This window comes from Oncorhynchus mykiss, chromosome 6 (genome assembly GCF_057628025.1).
Source record: "Oncorhynchus mykiss isolate SJ-2025 chromosome 6, ASM5762802v1, whole genome shotgun sequence".
NCBI classification, from domain to species: domain Eukaryota; kingdom Metazoa; phylum Chordata; class Actinopteri; order Salmoniformes; family Salmonidae; genus Oncorhynchus; species Oncorhynchus mykiss.
The window spans coordinates 51,845,468-51,865,407 of record NC_143027.1 but is presented as its reverse complement, the minus strand read 5'-3'; the positions used below and the strand labels follow the sequence as shown (position 1 = coordinate 51,865,407).

The window sequence follows — 19,940 nt, the reverse complement described above, 5'->3', positions numbered from 1 at the left end:
TGTGTGTGTGTGTGTGTGTGTGTGTGTGTGTGTGTGTGTGTGTGTGTGTGTGTGTGGATGGATGGATGGATAGATGGGTGCGTGTGTGTGGGTGGGTGCATGTATGCATATCCGTCTTGTCTGAGAGTAGGGCTGCTGCGTGCATCCCCCGGCTCACGACATAGCTTAATCATACTGCAGAGGAAAGAAGCACCCGCCCACATACACACACACTGACACACACACATACTGCCTCATTAGAGCTAAAAGTGGAAGAGCTACCCAGCGAGAAGAAAGAAAGAACAGTGAAGAAGAGAGAAAGAAAGCGCAGAGGGAACCACTTTTAAGGGATGCGTGTGTCTGTGTACCTTGGTCAGGTGGTGTTCAGTAGAGAAGCCCAAGCCATAAACAGTGTTAGCTCTGCTGTCGGCCCACTGGCCAAACTTCTGAGACGTCTTTGTGAAGGTCATGTTGGGGCTGATGGTACTGTTGATTATCGCCTACAGGAGCAAACACACACATTAGATCAAATTACAACAAATCAAACCCACAAGACTAAAATACCCAGAGAGGAGAGTGGACTCAAGTCCAGACCTAAAATGGACCCTGTCCCTATCACACAGTAAGACATTCACGCACACCTATTAGGGGACTCCTGGCTCTGTCTGACACATGAGCTGAATAAAACACATTCTAGATTCCGGCACTCGGCTGAATCATGCCAGTGTTAGCTATGCTGTCCACCCACTGACATGTTTGTACATTAGATGGTCCATTAACGCTAGACAAACCCACTAAACTGGATGTGTTAAAATGGTGCTAGTTATCTTTCCCTTGGCAATGGATGATGGTGCAGTCACCTTGTGATTAATGTTTTTAGAATGTTTTTAGAGCTTTCCAATGAACCAAATCATTTTCCGAGCTACAGCCTACAAAAAGTAATGACCCTTCTACTATGCTTTTTAAAGATACTTGTCTCACATGTAACTTACTGGCCTGCTACACTAGACACGTAACTTTTTAGGAGTGTGAGACGCTCCAATTCAATGAAAACTGGGCGGAAGCAGTGCGGCTCTGCAAGATGCTCGTGCTGCTCAGCGTAAACTTCAATTTTCAAGATTTCAGGCATGCAGCTCACAATTGAGAACACTTGAAGTAGCTCACACTGCCCATGCTGGACAAAAGTTATGCTTCCAGTGTAGCAGGTGAAAAACCTACTGCTTTTGCAATATCACAGTGCAGCTCCTATGTTGTACTCAACCAACCAAAATGAACTTCTAACAATGTCCATAAAGACCTGCACAGTGTTAGAAAAAAATACCTGCAAGTGGCCATAGCATTGAGGCATAACAGGAGTTTCAGTATCTCAGGGGAGTTATGCGTGTTATAAGCACTATAAGTAGCCTTTACCTTGGTGCCGTCGAGGCTGATGATGCGGTAAACGTTGCGGGTGCTGTCATAGAAGTAGGACACAGTGACAGCGTGTTTACTGGTGGGCACCCAGTTCTTCTTGGTGTTGGGGTCAATCTGGAACGCATGGGCCCGCGTGCTGTAGATCGGCTGCTCCCTGAAGGGGGCCAAGAAGAAGTGGTGAACCTCTTTGTGCCTTAACACCATTGTCTGGCCAAACTCGCCTATTCCAAAGTTACTGTTGCCGTTGTTGTCCGGGGAATGGGATCGTCCCGGTAACCGAATCACCAACTCGCCACCGCCTTCCATGACAACCACAGGGAGGGCAGCGTGTGGTTAAAGTTCACCAACTGATTGACTGACAGTCAATGTGCACACACACACACACACACACACACACACACACACAAACACACACAGCCTACACACCACCTTCTCCACACACACTATCTTCTTATACACACAGACCTCCTATAAACATACACAGACCTACTACACCCACATACAGGCCACATACACACCAATCATGCTGCACATACTAATACATGCCGCAGGTAGCGTAGTGGTTAAGAGCGTTGGGCCAGTAACCGAAAGTTCGCTGTGTTGAATCCCCGAGCCGACAAGGTAAAAAAAATCTGTAAATGTGCTCTTGAGCAAGGCACTTAAACCTAATTGCTCCTGTAATTCTCTCTGGATAACAGTGTCTGCTAAATGGTACTTCCTATACATGTAGGCTATACAAGTGCATATCCACGCAGTCTCTCCTCTGAATGGCAGTGCTGTCTCTCCCTGCTCCGATTTGGGAATGCCAGTGGTATGGTGAGAGAGGGGCTACAGGCTAAATATAGAGAACCGGCTAAATATAGAGAAAAGTTACGAAATCTCACATAGTATCAAACGTGGCTGTGGGGTCATAGAAGCTGCAGGCACAGTGATTTGAGCTATCCGAATGGACAGCAATACACTTGAATTTAAAATAAATAGTGGTGCAAGGCTTTATTGGCTTTTCTACAGAAATGTTAGGTGATCGACTAGGAATGCCTTGTAGATTGACCAGTCGACTGCGATCGACCGGTTGATAACCACTGCTGTACATAATCAACAAAGAGAGGGGGAGGAGGAGAGAAGGGAGGGAGGGAAAGCAGTGGTTGTAAATGTGAAGTTCGAAGGCCTGAGGAAGTTCATATTGGAAACTTTTCTAATACATATGAATGGAGTGCAGATTGCCAGCGGCTGCCAGTGAAAGCATTTATTGGCTGTGAGTAGATTTTTCAAAAACATCCACCACTCCTATCCCTCTTCAGAAGCAAGTAAGCTAATTTACTGTGCTAGCATCACTAGCATGGAATATTTTTGAAAATTGACATTTTGGAAATTTTCAATCTTCACTTCTGTTTGAACGTGCCTATTCCAGTTGTTGGGAGAGGCAAATGTGTCAAAATATTCTATAGGATTTATGATTTTTCTACTGGAATCCTATATCAAAATCCTATTGGACTACGTTTTCCTATTGGAAATAAAAAGTGATCCTATAGGATTCTTGCAGTCCTATAGGATATTGTATCACCTGTATCAGAATCCTATTGGAATCCTATTGAACTACTTTTTTCCCATTGGAAATCAAAAGTAATCTGATAGGATCCTATAGGTTTTCACTACTCTGGACGGTTCTGACTTAGAATATGTGGACAACTACAAATACCTAGGTGTCTGGTTAGATTGTAAACTCTCCTTCCAGACTCACATCAAGCATCTCCAATCCCAAATTAAATCTAGAATCGGCTTCCTATTTCGCAACAAAGCATCCTTCACTCATGCTGCCAAACATACCCTGCCGATTCTGATGTCAGACCATAGAATTAGGAATTAGAATACTAGAGTTGACATGAACCTTCTTATGATGGTCCAAAGGTCAGCCATGTTGGTCAGGAAGTTGTACAACCATGGTTTGCCAGTGCTGTGATAGTGTAAAACAATGAATGTGAAGAATTTATTGGCACTGTATGTGTTAGCTAGCTAGCCAGACAGATTTAGAGGAATGATTCCATTCATTTTTCAAATTAACTGCCAATATGCCAAAATTACATTCAAACAATGCAGTCAATCCACTATGGAATGCTGTTTGGGTCTTTGTGTGTCAAAAAAGATACACGTCAAATAATACTATTTGACGCCTCAAATAAGCTTTTCATTTGACATGTCAAATAACACAATTCTATTATTGATTGTTGTTTTTGCTGAATTTGCATGTACAAGCCAAGCGCCATCATTACGATCACTGTCAAAGCTGTACAATACTGCGTTGATAATAAGGCATTATTTGTTCGACCGAATGGGAATACGTCTGTGTGAGCATTTGAAATTAGATCAAGATCAAACGAGCAGGATAAAAAAAGTTTGCAAATATCTTTGATAGAGATGTTATTAGCAACTTCTGGGGTAGCTAGCTAGCTAGCTAGCTTTAGCTTGGTACCTAGCTAGCATCAATGCAACCAGACTGAAAACAATGACCAGTGGAAACTGCAGACATTTTCAATATTGTTAGCAATGATTTAGGAATCCATGTGAGTAAGTATTAGCTAGGTAGCCACTTGTTGTTCTCCTATTGAAATAACTAGCTTGCCAGGTACTTAACCCTGTTGCCCAAAACTAATGTTATAGGCAGCCAGCTAGCTTCCTCTGACTAGTATGGCTTGACCGGACTGGGTTATGTGTTGTGAAGCTAGTCGGTAGCTAAGGGGTAGCCACAATAGTGGAATTTGCATTTCACCTTTAAGATAAAAGTTCCCATTTGAAAGTGATGAAGAAAGTTACAATTGGTGGAATAATGACATATTTAGACTAGATCATGTTAAACAAGGTTGCAGTGTTGGAATGTGGAGCAATGAAATGGGCTGTCAGTCTACTCGGTGACACCCACAGAACACAACTGTGAAGAGTTTACGCAAATATTAGCGTCTTAGCTCTTATTGCGGGACTTTGACTGTGGGAAATCAAATCAAATTTTATTAGTCACATGCACCGAATACAGGTGTAGACCTTACAGTGAAATGCTTACTTACAAGCCCCGAACCAACAGAAATAAGGATAAGAATAAGAAATAAAAGCAAGAAGTAATTAAAGAGCAGCAGTAAAATAACAATAGCAAGACAATATACAGGGGGTACCGGTACAGAGTCAATGTGCAATAGCTCGAGACTTCCTTAGATATCGTGCACCAGCTGCTATTTACAAAAATACATATTCTGCCGCTCCTTGTCTTACCAGACACTGTTGTTTTATCCTGCCTGTATAGCGTATAACCAGCCAGCTGTATGTTGATAGTGTCGTCGTTCAGCCACAACTCCGTGAAGCATAAGATATTACAGATTTGAATGTCCCGTTGGTAGTTTATTCTTCCGCGAAGGTCATCGATTTCATTCTCCAAAGATTGCACGTTTGCTAGCAGAATGGAAGGAAGTGGAGGTTTATTCGATCGCTTATGAATTCTCAGAAGGCAGCCCGACCTCTGGCCCCTTTTTCTCCACCTCCTCTTCACGGGGATCTGGGCCTGTTCCCGAGAAAGCAGTATATCATTCGTGTCGGGCTCGTCAGACTCGTTAAAGGAAAAAAAGGATTCTGCCAGTCAGTGGTGAGTAATCGCAGTCCTGATGTCCAGAAGTTATTTTCGGTCACAAGAGACGATAGCGGCAACATTATGTACAAAATAAGTTACAAACAACGCAAAGAAACAAAAAAAAAAACACAATCTGTTGGGGACATGGAAAAAAGTCAACCTTCTTCTCCGGTGCCATTGTTACCTCCCCAGTCAGCCTATTGTGTGTATTGACATTCATATTGTACTGTACAGCCTTACTTAAGTATTGGGGTTAAATTAAATGGGGTATCAGTCTACTCGGTACCCAAGTGCTTTTTTCCCAAAGACCTCAGCGGTATCAAGCTCCAAAATATCTACGTTGTATTGTTTTTCCTCTGGAATAGTGTTTAATGCACATAGTAGGTTGACTGGTACAATAAATCTGCCTCAATTCGCCGTGTTTTCAGAGTCCCAAAATAAGAGCTACAAAGCTAATGTTCTCTGGGTGTCACAGAGTAGACTGATACCCGATGTCATTTATCCACAATCCACACCCTGACCTTAGAGAGCCGTTTTATTTCTCTATTTGGTTAGGTCAGGGTGTGATGTGGGGTGGGCAATCTATGTTCTGTTTTCTATGTTTCTTTATTTCTATGTTCTGGCCGGGTATGGTTCTCAATCAGGGACAGCTGTCTATTGTTGTCTCTGATTGGGAATCATACTTAGGTAGCCCTTTTTCCCTCCTTTGATTGTGAGTAGTTAACTTTGTTAGAGGCATCATAACCCTGTTAAGTTTCACGTTTGTTTTGTATTGTTTATTGTTTTTGTTGGCGACATTTGAATAAAAAGGAATATGTACGCTCACCACGCTGCACCTTGATCCACTTCTTATGACGGCCTTGACAGTAAGGCTGTACAGTGAAATAAGTATGCCACAAATGTAATTCTAAAGTCTAATACATCCAGTGTTATTTCAACAAATGTTGGTCAAATGATTGTCGTTTGTTGAATTTATATAACATTCCAACCTTGTTTAGCATGATCTATTCCATTAAGGCATGATTCCACTATTTGTATTCATTTGCATCACTTTCAATGGGAGACTTTTATTTTGAAGGCGAACCGCAATTTCCACTACTGTGGCTAACCCCCATTAGTCAAATAAGAACTGTCTTATAAATTAGGGGTATTTTAGATAATGACACCTAGCTAGATAGCTAGCTAGCTAACTATAACTACTGAAACAGATTGTCGTTTTGCTATGATTTTGGGGAAGAACATTGTTTGCATCCATCAGCTAGCTAGCTTTTTTATGACCAGCACTGTTCAGAGCTTGGGGAAGTTGTCTGTGCTCGTGTGGCAGAGGCAGGTGCACGAGACAAACTTTACCAGCATCATAGCATTCGTATCAGTGAATCGTTGTGACATATGAAATATGAGTGATCGTGTAATAACTAGGTAAAAAATGTATGAACGTGTTAAATTATTATGTGACATGTAGTCATATCCAGGTCCTGATTGGTAAACAAGCTTATTTGATGCGTCAAATTGTGTTATGTGACGTGTATCTTTTTCGACACACAAACACCCAAATGGCATTTCCATTTCAAGGAAGCAGACTATGATTGCAAATGCGGAGGGAGTTGAAAAGAGACCACAGATGGCAGTTGTATAAAACACCTGTCTCCAGATTACATCTTCAAACTAAGGGCAACAATGGCATCCATGACAGAGAGGGAGTAGAGTTCATCCATGTATTGGGGTAAGAGTCTAGAAACATTTTCAGATATTATATGTCTCCAATTTTGTCAGAAAGTGTTTTCATTTCAAGTTAAAGCGTACTGTTAGCTATAAACCAACCAATCAATCTTTTAAAACTATAACCAATCACCACCATTGCTAATGCAGACACTAACACTACTATAACTTATTTCATAACCATACATACTTTAAAACAAGCTAGCAAGCACACCACATTTTCTTCAGAATATTTACTTTTCAGTGATCACTGTTAGCCTAGAGATAATGTATTAGTTAGAACTACAGCTAGCTATCAGTAGGTCTAGATTCTAACCTATTCTACTTAGTTATTTTTTCTATGTACTGGGCCGTACTCACTACCCTCTGTAGTGCCTTGCGGTCGGAGGCCGAGCAGTTTCAATACCAGGCGGTGATGCAACCAGAAAACCACATTATAGGATTTTTAATGAATTTATTTGCAAATTATGGTGGAAAATAAGTATTTGGTCACGTAAAAACAAGCAAGATTTCTGGCTCTCACAGACCTGTAACTTCTTCTTTACGAGGCTCCTCTGTCCTCCACTCGTTACCTGTATTAATGGCACCTGTTTTAACTTGTTATCAGTATAAAAGACACCTGTCCACAACCTCAAACAGTCACACTCCAAACTCCCCTATGGCCAAGACCAAAGAGCTGTCAAAGGACACCAAAAACAAAATTGTAGACCTGCACCAGGCTGGGAAGACTGAATCTGCAATAGTCAAGCAGCTTGGTTTGAAGAAATCAACTGTGGGAGCAATTATTAGGAAATGGACATACAAGACCACTGATAATCTCCCTCGATCTGGGGCTCCACGCAAGATCTCACCCCGTGGGGTCAAAATGATCACAAGACCTAGTGAATGACCTGCAGAGAGCTGGGATCAAAGTAGCAAAGCCTACCATCAGTAACACACTACGCCGCCAGGGACTCAAATCCTGCAGTGCCAGACGTGTCCCCCTGCTTAAGCCAGTACATGTCTAGGCCCGTCTGAAGTTTGCTAGAGAGCATTTGGATGATCCAGAAGAAGATTGGGAGAATGTCATATGGTCAGATGAAACCAAAATATAACTTTTTGAAAAAACTCAACTCATCGTGTTTGGAGGACAAAGAAGGCAGTTATATACATGATAATAAAACATGTAAATATTAAAATACATTTTACAACAGATTTCACAATACATTAATTGGGTGTTTGGATTGATAAAGATCTAATGTTTAAAAAACATATGGAAGAGCAAGTTAAATAGTTATGATTTAAAGTGAGCTTCTTTTTTAGAAATAGATCTTGACAACTTTCCTGCTAGTTTTGGACTATGGTGACACCATTTTAGCAAAACGCAGCAGACACCACTCTAAAACCTTTGGCTGCAGTCTCCATAGTGCACTTCCCTTCATCACAGGTGACAGGTTTAATATTCATCACTACATCCTGTATCAAAGGGTCAGCTGGACCTCACCAAAGTCCCGTACATAACTTCAATACTCCCTGTTTGTTTACAAAGCTATTCTGAAAAAGCTTCCAACCTACCTAATTTCACTGTTTAAAATAAACAAATATGATACACCAAACCCGTTCACAGGGATGGTTAACTCTCGAGGTTAAAATAGTCCATACCGATCGGGGCAGATCCACTTTCAGTTCTAATGCCTCCCATTCTTGAAATAGCCTGCAGATCTCCTTGCATCTTGATTCCCTGGTGCCGCCAGGGCAGTTTAAGACTCCAGTATTAGTGTGTTGAATGAGAATTGCAGATGTTTTGATTGAATGAAGAGATTGTTATGAGTTGTACCTTGAATTTTTTAAATATTTTCTATCCTTGTTAGAATGATCATTTTGTACTATTGTATTACTGTGCTTAGGGCACCTTTGAAAATGAGACCCTGATCTCAATGGGTTTCGCCTGACTAAATAAAAGTTAAAGAACAAATATCCCTAGCACAATAATTAGGATAACATGATGCATTTTCTTTATTTCTCTCTTTTTACATATAATATCATATAGAGTGTATTCGGAAAGTATACAGACCCCTTGACTTTTTCCATATTTTGTTACGTTACAGCTTTATTTATTAAAATGTATGAAATAAAACATTTTCCTCATCAATCTACACACAATACTCCATAATGACAAAGCGAAAACAGGTTTTTAGAAATGTTTGCATTTTATAAAAAAACAAACAGAAATACCTTATTTACATAAGTATTCAGACCCTTTGCTAGGAGACTAAATTGAGCTCAGGTGCATCCAATTTCCATTGATCAACCTTGAGATGTTTCTATAACTTGATTGGAGTCCACCTGTGGTGAATTCAATTGATTGGACACACCTGTCTATATAAGGTCACACAATTGCCAGTGCATATCAGAGCATGAGGTCAAAGGAATTGTCCGTAGACCTCTGAGACAGGATTGTGACGAGGCACAGATCTGGGAAAAGGTACCCAAAAATGTATGCAGCATTGAAGGGCCCCAAGAACACAGTGGACACCACCATTCTTAAATGGAAGAAGTTTGGAACCACCAAGACTGGCCAAACTGAGCAATCGGGGTCGGGAAGGTGACAAAGAACAGGATGGTTACTCTGACAGAACTCCAGAGTTCCTCTGTTAAGATTAACCTTTCAGAAGGACAACTATCTCTGCAGCACTCCACCAATCAGGCCTTTATGGTAGAGTGGCCAGACGGAAGCCACTCCTCAGTCAACTTGGAGTTTGCCAAAAGGCACCTAAAGGACTCTCAGACCATGAGGAACAAGATCCTCTGGTCTTATGAAACCAAGATTGAACTCATTAGCCTGAATGCCAAGCGTCACGTCTGGAGCAAACCTGGCACCATCCCTACGGTGAAGCATGGTGGTTACAGCATCATGCTGTGGGGATGTTTTTCAGTGGCAGGGACTGGGAGCGGCAGGGACTGGGAGAAAAGTGAAATACTTACAAGCCCTTAACCAACAATGCAGTTTTAATAAAAATAAGTATTTACTCAAATAAACTGAAGTAAAAAAAAAATACAATTAAAAAATAAAGAAAATAAATATAATAATTAAGGAGCAACAATAAAATAACAGTAGCAAGGCTATATACAGGGGGTAAGGGTAAATAATCAATGTGCGGGGGCACAGGTTAGTCGAGGTAATTGAGGGGGGACAATGCGAATAGTCCGGGTAGCCATTTGATTAGCTGTTCAGGAGTCTCATGGCTTGGGGGAAGAAGCTGTTTAGAAGCATTTTGGACCTAGAATTGGCGCTCCGGTACCGGCTGCCATGCGGTAGCAGAAAGAACATCAGAAAGAACCCACTAGGGTGGCTGGAGTCTATAGGTAATTTTTAGAGCCTTCCTCTGACTCCGCCTGGTATAGAGGTCCTGGATTGCAGGAAGCTTGGGCCCCAGTGATGTACTGGGCCGTACTCACTACCCTCTGTAGTGCCTTGCGGTCGGAGGCCGAGCAGTTTCAATACCAGGCGGTGATGCAACCACTCTCGATGGTGCAGCTGTAGAACTTTTTGAGGATCTGAGGATCAATGCCAAATCAAGTCACCTGAGGAGGAATATGCGTTGTTGTGCCCTCTTCACGACTGTCTTGGTGTGCTTGGACCATGATAGTTTGCTGGTGATGTGGACATCAAGGAACTTGAAGCTCTCAACCTGTTCCACTACAGCCCCATCGATGAGAATGGGGGCGTGCTCAGTCCTCATTTTCCTGTAGTCCGCAATCATATCCTTTGTCTTGATCACGTTGAGGGAGAGGTTGTTATCCTGGCAGTGTCTCTGACCTCCTCCCTATAGGCTGTCTCATCGTTATCGGTGATCATGCTGTTGTGTCATCAGCAAACTTAATGATGGTGTTGGAGTCGTGTTTGGACATCCATTCATGGGTGAACAAGGAATACGGGAGGGGACTGAGCACCCACCCCTCAGGGGCCCCCGTGTAGATGATCAGCATAGCAGATGTGTTGTTACCTACCCTTACCACCTGGGAGCGGCAAGTCAGAAAGTCCAGGATCCAGGTTAAGAGGGAAGTGTTTAATCCCAGGGTCCTTAGCTTAGTGATGAGCTTTGAGGGCACTATGGTGTTGAACACTGAGCTGTAGTCAATGAATAGCATTCTCACGTAGGTGTTCCTTTTGTCCATGTGGGAAAAGGTTGTGTGGAGTGCAATAGAGATTGCATCATCTGTGGATCTGTTGGGGCGGTGTGCAAATTGGACTGGGTCTAATGGTTTCTGGAATAATGGTGTTGCTGTGAGCCATGGCCAGCCATTCAAAGCACTTCATGGCTACATATGTGAATGCTACGGGTCGGTAGTCATTTAGGCAGGTTACCTTGTTGTTCTTGGGCACAGGGACTATGGTGGTCTGCTTGAAACATGTTAGTACAGACTCGGTCAGGGACAGGTTGAAAATGTCAGTGAAGACACTTGCCAGTTGGTCAGCGCATGCTCGCAATACACGTCATGATAATCTGTCAGGCCCTGCGGCCTTGTGAATGTGGACCTGTTTAAAGATACTACACACATTCGACTACGGAGAGCGTGATCACAGTCGTCCGGAACAGCTGATGCTTTTATGCATACTTTTGTGTTGCTTGCCTCGAAGCAAACATAGAAGTTATTTAGCTCGTCTGGTAGGCTCGTGTCACTGGTTAGCTCGCGGCTGTCCTTCCCTTTGTAGTCTGTAATAGATTGCAAGACCTGCCACATCCGACGACTGTCGGAGCTGGAGTAGTACGATTCATTCTTAGTCCTGTATTGACGCTTTGCTTGTTTGATGGTTCGTCGAAGGGCATAGAGGGATTTCTTATAAGCGTCCGGGTTAGAGTCCTTCTCCTTGAAAGCGGCAGCTCTAGCCTTTAACTCAGGGTTGCCTGTAATCCATGGCTTCTGGTTGTGGTATGTACGTACGGTACAAGACACAAGACACAAGTAATTTTTCCAACAATTGTGTACAGACAGATTGTTTCACTTATAATTAACTGTATCACAATTCCAGTGAGACAGTAGTGTACATACAGTAAGTTTACTGTGCCTTTAAACAGAACAAAATTATGTCATGGCTTTAGAAGCTTCTGATAGGCTAATTAACATCATTTGAGTCAATTGGAGGTGTACCTGTGGATGTATTTAACCTCTAGCGTCGAGCAATCCCGTGTCCGGGAGCGTAATCATAGCCTCAAGCTCATTACCATAACGCAACGTTTCCTATTCATGAAAATCGCAAATGAAATGAAATAAATATATTGAAACACAAGCTTAGCCTTTTGTTAACAAAACTGTCATCTCAGATTTTCAAAATATGCTTTAACCAAAGCTACACAAGCATTTGTGTAAGAGTATTGATAGCCTAGCATAGCATTAAGCCTAGCATTCAGCAGGCAACATTTTCACAAAAACAAGAAAGGCATTCAAATAAAATAATTTACCTTTGAAGAACTTTGGATGTTTTCAATGATGAGACTCTCAGTTAGATAGCAAACATTCATTTTTTCCAAAAATATTATTTGTGTAAGAGAAATAGCTCCGTTTTGTTCATCAAGTTTGGCTAAGAAAAAAAAACGACGCCGAACTTTTTTCCAAATTAGCTCCATAATATCGTTGTTTAGAATCAATCCTCAAGGTGTTTTTCACATGTCTATTCGATAATCTATCAGTGGTGGCAGCTGGCTTTTCATCAGAAGAAAACGGAAAAATACTGCAGCTGGAGATTACGCAATAATTGCGACGGAGGACACCAAGCGACCACCTGGTACATGTAGTCTCTTATGGTCAATCTTCCAATGATATGCCTACAAATACGTCACAATGCTGCAGACACCCTGGGGAAAACGTGGAAAAGGCAAGGTGACTCCTAGCTCATCCACAGCCATATAAGGAGTCATTGCCATGAGGCGGTTTCAAATAATGAGGCACTTCCTGATTGTATTTTTATCTGGGTTTTTTCTGTAACATCAGTTCTGTGGCACTCACTGACAACATCTTTGCAGTTTTGGAAACGTCAGAGTGTTTTCTTTCCAAAGCTGTCAATTATATGCATAGTCGAGCATCTTTTCGTGATTTTTTTTTTTTTTTTTTCTTGTTTAAAACGGGAACGTTTTTAATCCAAAAATTAAGAGCGCCCCCTATATCGAAGAAGTTAAAGACCTACCTTCAAACTCAGTGCCTCTTTGCTTGAAAACATGGGAAAATCTAAAAGAAACCAGCCAAGACCTCAGAAAAATAATTGTAGACCTCAACAACTCTGGTTCATCTTGGGAGCAATTTCCAAACGCCTGAAGGTACAAAATTCATCTGTACAAACAATAGCACACAAGTATAAACACCATGGGACACGCAGCCGTCATACCGCTCAGGAAGGAGACACGTTCTGTCTCCTAGAGATGAACATACTTTGGTGCGAAAATAGCATATCAATCCCAGAACAACAGCAAAGGACCTTATGAAGGTGCTGGAGGAAAAAGGTACAAAAGTCTCTATAAACACAGTAAAACAAGTCCTATATCGGCATAACCTAAAAGGCTGCTCAGCAAGGAAGAAGCCACTGCTCCAAAACCGCCATAAAAAAGCCAGACTACTGTTTGCAACTGCACATGGGGACAAAGATGTACCTTTTTGGAGAAATGTCCTCTGGTCTGATGAAACAAAATATATAACTTTTTGGCCATAATGACCGTCGTTGTGTTTGGAGGAAAAAGGGGGAGGCTTGCAAGCTGAAGAACACCATCATAACCGTGAAGCACGGGGGTGGTAGCATCATGTCGTGGGGGTGCTTTGCTGCAGGATGGACTGTTGCACTTCACAAAATAGATGGCATCATGAGGAAAGAGAATTATGTGGATATATTGAAGCAACATCTCAAGACATCAGTCAGGAAGTTAAAGCTTGGTCGCAAATGGGTCTTCAAATGGACAATGACCCCAAGCATACTTCCAAAGTTGTGGCAAAATGGCTCAAGGACAACAAAGTCAAGGTATTGGAGTGGCCATCACAAAGCCCTGACCTCAATCCTATAGAATATTTGTGGGAAGAACTGAAAAAGCGTGTGCGAGCAAGGAGGCCAACAACCTGACTCAGGTACACCAGCTCTGTCAGGAGAAATGGGCCAAAACTCACCCAACTTATTGTGGGAAGCTTGTGGAAGGCTACCCGAAACGTTTGACCCAAGTTAAACTATTTAAAGGCAATGCTACCACATACTAGTTGAGTGTATGTAAACTTCTGTCCCACTGGGAATGTGATGAAATAAATAAAAGCTGAAATAAATCACTCTCTCTTCTATTATTCTGACATTTCACGTTCTTAAATAAAAGTGGTGATCCTAACTGACCTAAGACAGGTATTAAATGTCAGGGATTGTGAAAACTGAGTTTAAATGTATTTGGCTAAGGTTTATGTAAACTTCCGACTTCAACTGCATGTAACGTACGGAGATGACTGAGTGACACCACGAAAAATACAGCGCTATACAGAACAAAAGCAGAAAAATACTAAGCGCACACTTCCAAACAAGTTGAAATTGAGCAGTCATTTGAAAGAGTAAGAACATTTCAGAGAAACAACTCAAAGGTTGAAATACATTAATGCCAAGATAATGGAATTCATTATGCTTCATATGGGCGTCACGACTGACATTTGGACCAGCGATGTCGGCTGACAGCACAGTGGGTCGGTGAGAATTTCGTACTGAGGAAAGCCGTATTGCATGCTCAAGAATGTGCTGGTTCTCATACCACTGCTGCCATTTCAATGACATTTGAGAACATGTTTGAAACTTGGAAACATGAACACACTCCTAGCGCCATTCGAACAACTGTCTCAGAGAAATAAGCTAATCAACTTAATCACCTGCAGCAGACGTGATACCCTCGGTCAAGGCATTGAAACACCTGCTCAAAAAAACTGCCGACACAGACCGTGGGGTTAACTTACAAAAGTACTCAAGGCGATTCGGTGGTATGCTCTCGGAGCCTCTTTACTGTATCGCCACCATGCTCGATGCTAGGTACAAGGACCTACTTCGGCTACTTCGATGCAGATAAAAAACAGGGTTTACGTGAAATGTTACATAGACAGTTGGACAAGATGAAAACGGACACAGTGACAGTGCGCACAGAGGAAGAGAGGCCACGGACAGACAGAGCTGAAACCACTGCTTGACATGTATGATGAAATCCTGGTTGAGAATGAAACGACTGAACAAATGAACGAAACACATAAGGGAAAGAAACAGGTTTTACTGGTAATGGGAACATACATAAATTCCAACAAAATAACTTTTTGGTCAGCGTGGTGTGTGTAACCTGTATTTAACTAGGCAAGTCAGTTAAGAACAAACTCTTAAAATTTACAATGACTGCCTACCCCAGGCCAAACCCGGGCGACACTGAGCCAGTTGTGCGCCACCCTATCATGGCCGGATGTGATACAGCCTGGAGTCGAACCGTAGTGACGCCTCTTGCACTGAGATGCATCCGTGTGTGTGTGTGTTAACTATTTAACTCTACTAGAATGCTTAAAAGGGTGCTACAATTATAAATATTGGTTATTGGTATTTTTAGGCAAGGAAAATATTGCATATCGGTATCGGCCAACAATTTAATATCGGTGCATCCCTAATCTTAGCGTATTGTTATTTCTCATTTGCAGTAAAGTCAAGGCAACAAATAACATTGGATTTTTTTTTTTGCTGTGAGTTAGGTTCAAATTAACCACTTTTTATTTTACACACAGAGACTGATCATGTAGATCATATTCTTTGTTGTTTAATTAGTTAAAACCTGCATTTCCCCCTAGCAGGGATTTTTTTTGCATGTTTCAGTGCAAAGAAAAGTGTCACCTTTTTGAGCCCTCACACGTTTGCCTCTTTCCTTCATAAATATACACACACTTCATTTGAATTACAACCTGTCACCCACTTACAGTCCCTCTCTGACCTTCTCCCAGTCTATGCCCTCTCCCACATACTCTGCTCCCTCTGCTGGTCTCCTTGCCCCCCGCCCCCACAAAAAACCTCCCTAAAAACACACTTCTTCATGGATGCCTATAATTTATAGCCTATGGTCCATGATTTATTCTGTCCAAATCACCCTTCTTTTCCTTCCCAGTATCCCTATGTGTCCCTGCAACCCACACCCTTACCTTAAGCCAGGTCCGTATCCTATTCCCAACCCTACCCCCTAAACCTCTTACCGTATCCTCTACCCAACCCCTCCATCCTGTTTTTATCTGTGCTGTTCAATCCGTTCCTTTAATTTAAATTGCATTTCAATTGATACACTGGATTTTATGTAGGCCTACTTTTGATGTAAGATGTCCTTGAGAGCCCTGAATGGTGTCTGCCAAATAAGATCTATTATTATGTATTAAACAGTTGAACAGCCATTTGCATCAGAGGCAAATGGAGAAGTGTCATCTGCTGTCTGGGAAACTATTCTTGTGACAAACGATCTGTCTAACATATTTCCTTTATCTGTTGTGTTTAGTTACTGGCGACATTAGCCGTCCCCAGCTCTACAGAACTCTGCAAACTCCACTTTTGCCACTTAGGCCTATATACACTTTCATTTTTTTTTTTACACACTATCTAAAGTGATAACTATTTGACACTCACTCTATCATAGGAAGAGATGGGGCTAGTGAAAAGGTAATTCACCAGAGAGCTCTCCCTTTCTCATCTCCCTCCTTCCCTCACTCATCCCTGTATGGGAGTTGTTCCTCTCCCCTGAGCTGTTTATTCATTTAACAGAGTAGAGCTTAGAGCTCAGAGGCTCTTATTTTAACCAGAGAGGGGTCATTAATAAGAGAGATGGGTCCGCCTCACACACACACACACACACACACACCACACACCACACACACACTGTCAAATACACAGTGTCCTCAGGAGTCCATCACATCATTGGATTACTCACAGAAAAACTGCACTACGGGTTCAATAATAATCTTGACATTGTATATTAAGGACAGGTGTGGTTTTAACATCAAATGGCAATGTCTGCAAGGGGAACTAGCTTGCCAGGATGTGTCGATTTCAACACGGTTAACACCGCTGTGCTGCAAGTTGTTCCTATATTTGCAACTGATTGATTGTAACTTCATTCCCGTTACAATCCCACTGTATTTATCTTTGGTGGAGACACTCTAGTGTGTTCAATGACTGAAGAGGGTTTGGGGAAAAGGTTGCATATTCATATCCATTTATTGATACCGTTAATGATGCCAATCAAGCTAGCAAGCAAGCAATCAATCCATCAATCAAATGTAAGGTGGGGAGGACATAGGCAGAGCTGGCTCGAAGTCAAGCAGGTCTGGACTCCTGATAAGTGGGCTTTGTAGAAGTGTTAACTCTGTTTAAGTGTACTACAGGTTTCCATTCCATCCTTCATCAGTAGTCACAGCGGAGAATACCTGTACCTCTGTAGCAGCTAGCAAAGCTTGCTCATTGGTATTCATGAGAGACCACCACCAGATACAGAGCCAGGAATGTGTGGAGCTAATGGAGCTAACTCTATCCATCTCTCTCTCCTCAACTTTCTGTCAGCAGATTTTATAGCACTCAATCGCATTTTTTATTTTATTTTTTTTATTTCACCTTTATTTAACCAGGTAGGCTAGTTGAGAACAAGTTCTCATTTGCAACTGCGACCTGGCCAAGATAAAGCATAGCAGTGTGAACAATCAACACAAAGTTACACATGGAGTAAGTAAACAATTAACAAGTCAATAACACAGTAGAAAAAAAAGGGGAGTCTATATACATTGTGTGCAAAAGGCATGAGGAGGTAGGCGAATAATTAAAATTTTGCAGATTAATAACACTGGAGTGATAAATGATCAGATGGTCATGTACAGGTAGAGATATTGGTGTGCAAAAGAGCAGAAAAGTAAATAAATAAAAACAGTATGGGGATGAGGTAGGTAAAAATGGGTGGGCTATTTACCGATAGACTATGTACAGCTGCAGCGATCAGTTAGCTGCTCAGATAGCAGATGTTTGAAGTTGGTGAGGGAGATAAAAGTCTCCAACTTCAGCGATTTTTGCAATTCGTTCCAGTCACAGGCAGCAGAGAACTGGAACGAAAGGCGGCCAAATGAGGTGTTGGCTTTAGGGATGATCAGTGAGATACATCTGCTGGAGCGCGTGCTACGGATGGGTGTTGCCATCGTGACCAGTGAACTGAGATAAGGCGGAGCTTTACCTAGCATGGACTTGTAGATGGCCTGGAGCCAGTGGGTCTGGCGACGAATATGTAGCGAGGGCCAGCCGACTAGAGCATACAAGTTGCAGTGGTGGGTGGTATAAGGTGCTTTAGTGACAAAACGGATGGCACTGTGATAAACTGCATCCAGTTTGCTGAGTAGAGTGTTGGAAGCAATTTTGTAGATGACATCGCCGAAGTCGAGGATCGGTAGGATAGTCAGTTTTACTAGGGTAAGTTTGGCGGCGTGAGTGAAGGAGGCTTTGTTGCGGAATAGAAAGCCGATTCTTGATTTGATTTTCGATTGGAGATGTTTGATATGAGTCTGGAAGGAGAGTTTACAGTCTAGCCAGACACCTAGGTACTTATAGATGTCCACATATTCAAGGTCGGAACCATCCAGGGTGGTGATGCTGGTCAGGCGTGCGGGTGCAGGCAGCGAACGGTTGAAAAGCATGCATTTGGTTTTGCTAGCGTTTAAGAGCAGTTGGAGGCCACGGAAGGAGTGTTGTATGGCATTGAAGCTTGTTTGGAGGTTAGATAGCACAGTGTCCAAGGATGGGCCGGAAGTATATAGAATGGTGTCGTCTGCGTAGAGGTGGATCAGGGAATCGCCCGCAGCAAGAGCAACATCATTGATATATACAGAGAAAAGAGTCGGCCCGAGGATTGAACCCTGTGGCACCCCCATAGAGACTGCCAGAGGACCGGACAGCATGCCCTCCGATTTGACACACTGAACTCTGTCTGCAAAGTAATTGGTGAACCAGGCAAGGCAGTCATCCGAAAAACCGAGGCTACTGAGTCTGCCGAAAAGAATTTGGTGATTGACAGAGTCGAAAGCCTTGGCAAGGTCGATGAAGACGGCTGCACAGTACTGTCTTTTATCGATGGCGGTTATGATATCGTTTAGTACCTTGTGCGTGGCTGAGGTGCACCCGTGACCGGCTCAGAAACCAGATAGCACAGTGGAGAAGGTACGGTGGAATTCGAGATGGTCAGTGACCTGTTTGTTGACTTGGCTTTCGAAGACCTTAGATAGGCAGGGCAGGATGGATATAGGTCTGTAACAGTTTGGGTCCAGGGTGTCTCCCCCTTTGAAGAGGGGGATGACTGCGGCAGCTTTCCAATCCTTGGGGATCTCAGACGATATGAAAGAGAGGTTGAACAGGCTGGTAATAGGGGTTGCGACAATGGCGGCGGATAGTTTCAGAAATAGAGGGTCCAGATTGTCAAGCCCAGCTGATTTGTACGGGTCCAGGTTTTGCAGCTCTTTCAGAACATCTGCTATCTGGATTTGGGTAAAGGAGAACCTGGAGAGGCTTGGGCGAGTAGCTGCGGGGGGGGCGGAGCTGTTGGCTGAGGTTGGAGTAGCCAGGCGGAAGGCATGGCCAGCTGTTGAGAAATGCTTGTTGAAGTTTTCGATAATCATGGATTTATCGGTGGTGACCGTGTTACCTAGCCTCAGTGCAGTGGGCAGCTGGGAGGAGGTGCTCTTGTTCTCCATGGACTTCACAGTGTCCCAGAACTTTTTGGAGTTGGAGCTACAGGATGCAAACTTCTGCCTGAAGAAGCTGGCCTTAGCTTTCCTGACTGACTGCGTATATTGGTTCCTGACTTCCCTGAACAGTTGCATATCGCGGGGACTATTCGATGCTATTGCAGTCCGCCACAGGATATTTTTGTGCTGGTCGAGGGCAGTCAGGTCTGGAGTGAACCAAGGGCTGTATCTGTTCTTAGTTCTGCATTTTTTGAAAGGAGCATGCTTATCTAAAATGGTGAGGAAGTTACTTTTAAAGAATGACCAGGCATCAAGAATGTGTTTGTTTTAATTAACTGTATCTTAATGTGTATATTGTCTATATTTACGTGTATCTATACTTGCCTGTTTGTGCTGTTTTTTTATTGAGCAGGGCAAGTTAAGTAAAGGTAAAATAAAAGTTATAAAAGAGACTTCTTATAAGGTAAATCAACTTTCTTATACCTTAATAAAATTAAGG

At 42.5% G+C, this 19,940-nt stretch overlaps 1 protein-coding gene across 4 annotated transcripts in view; it reads right to left on the bottom strand.

Annotated features, from left to right (window-relative positions):
* Nucleotides 1–19,940, bottom strand: part of homer1b (homer scaffold protein 1b) — a 124,841-nt gene that overhangs the window by 71,569 nt on the left and 33,332 nt on the right. For 2 of the 4 annotated variants that reach the window (XM_021606786.3, XM_090238179.1), the window contains exons 1-2: nt 1,390–2,207; nt 348–479 (exon numbers count right to left, since the gene is read on the bottom strand). In XM_021606786.3, the coding sequence (XP_021462461.3) occupies nt 348–479; nt 1,390–1,698 (441 nt within the window). In that variant the 5' untranslated portion in view covers nt 1,699–2,207. Of the gene's footprint in view, nt 1–347; nt 480–1,389; nt 2,208–19,940 lie in introns of those variants that run through there. The other 2 variants (XM_021606787.3, XM_090238181.1) reach the window with 2 other exon arrangements.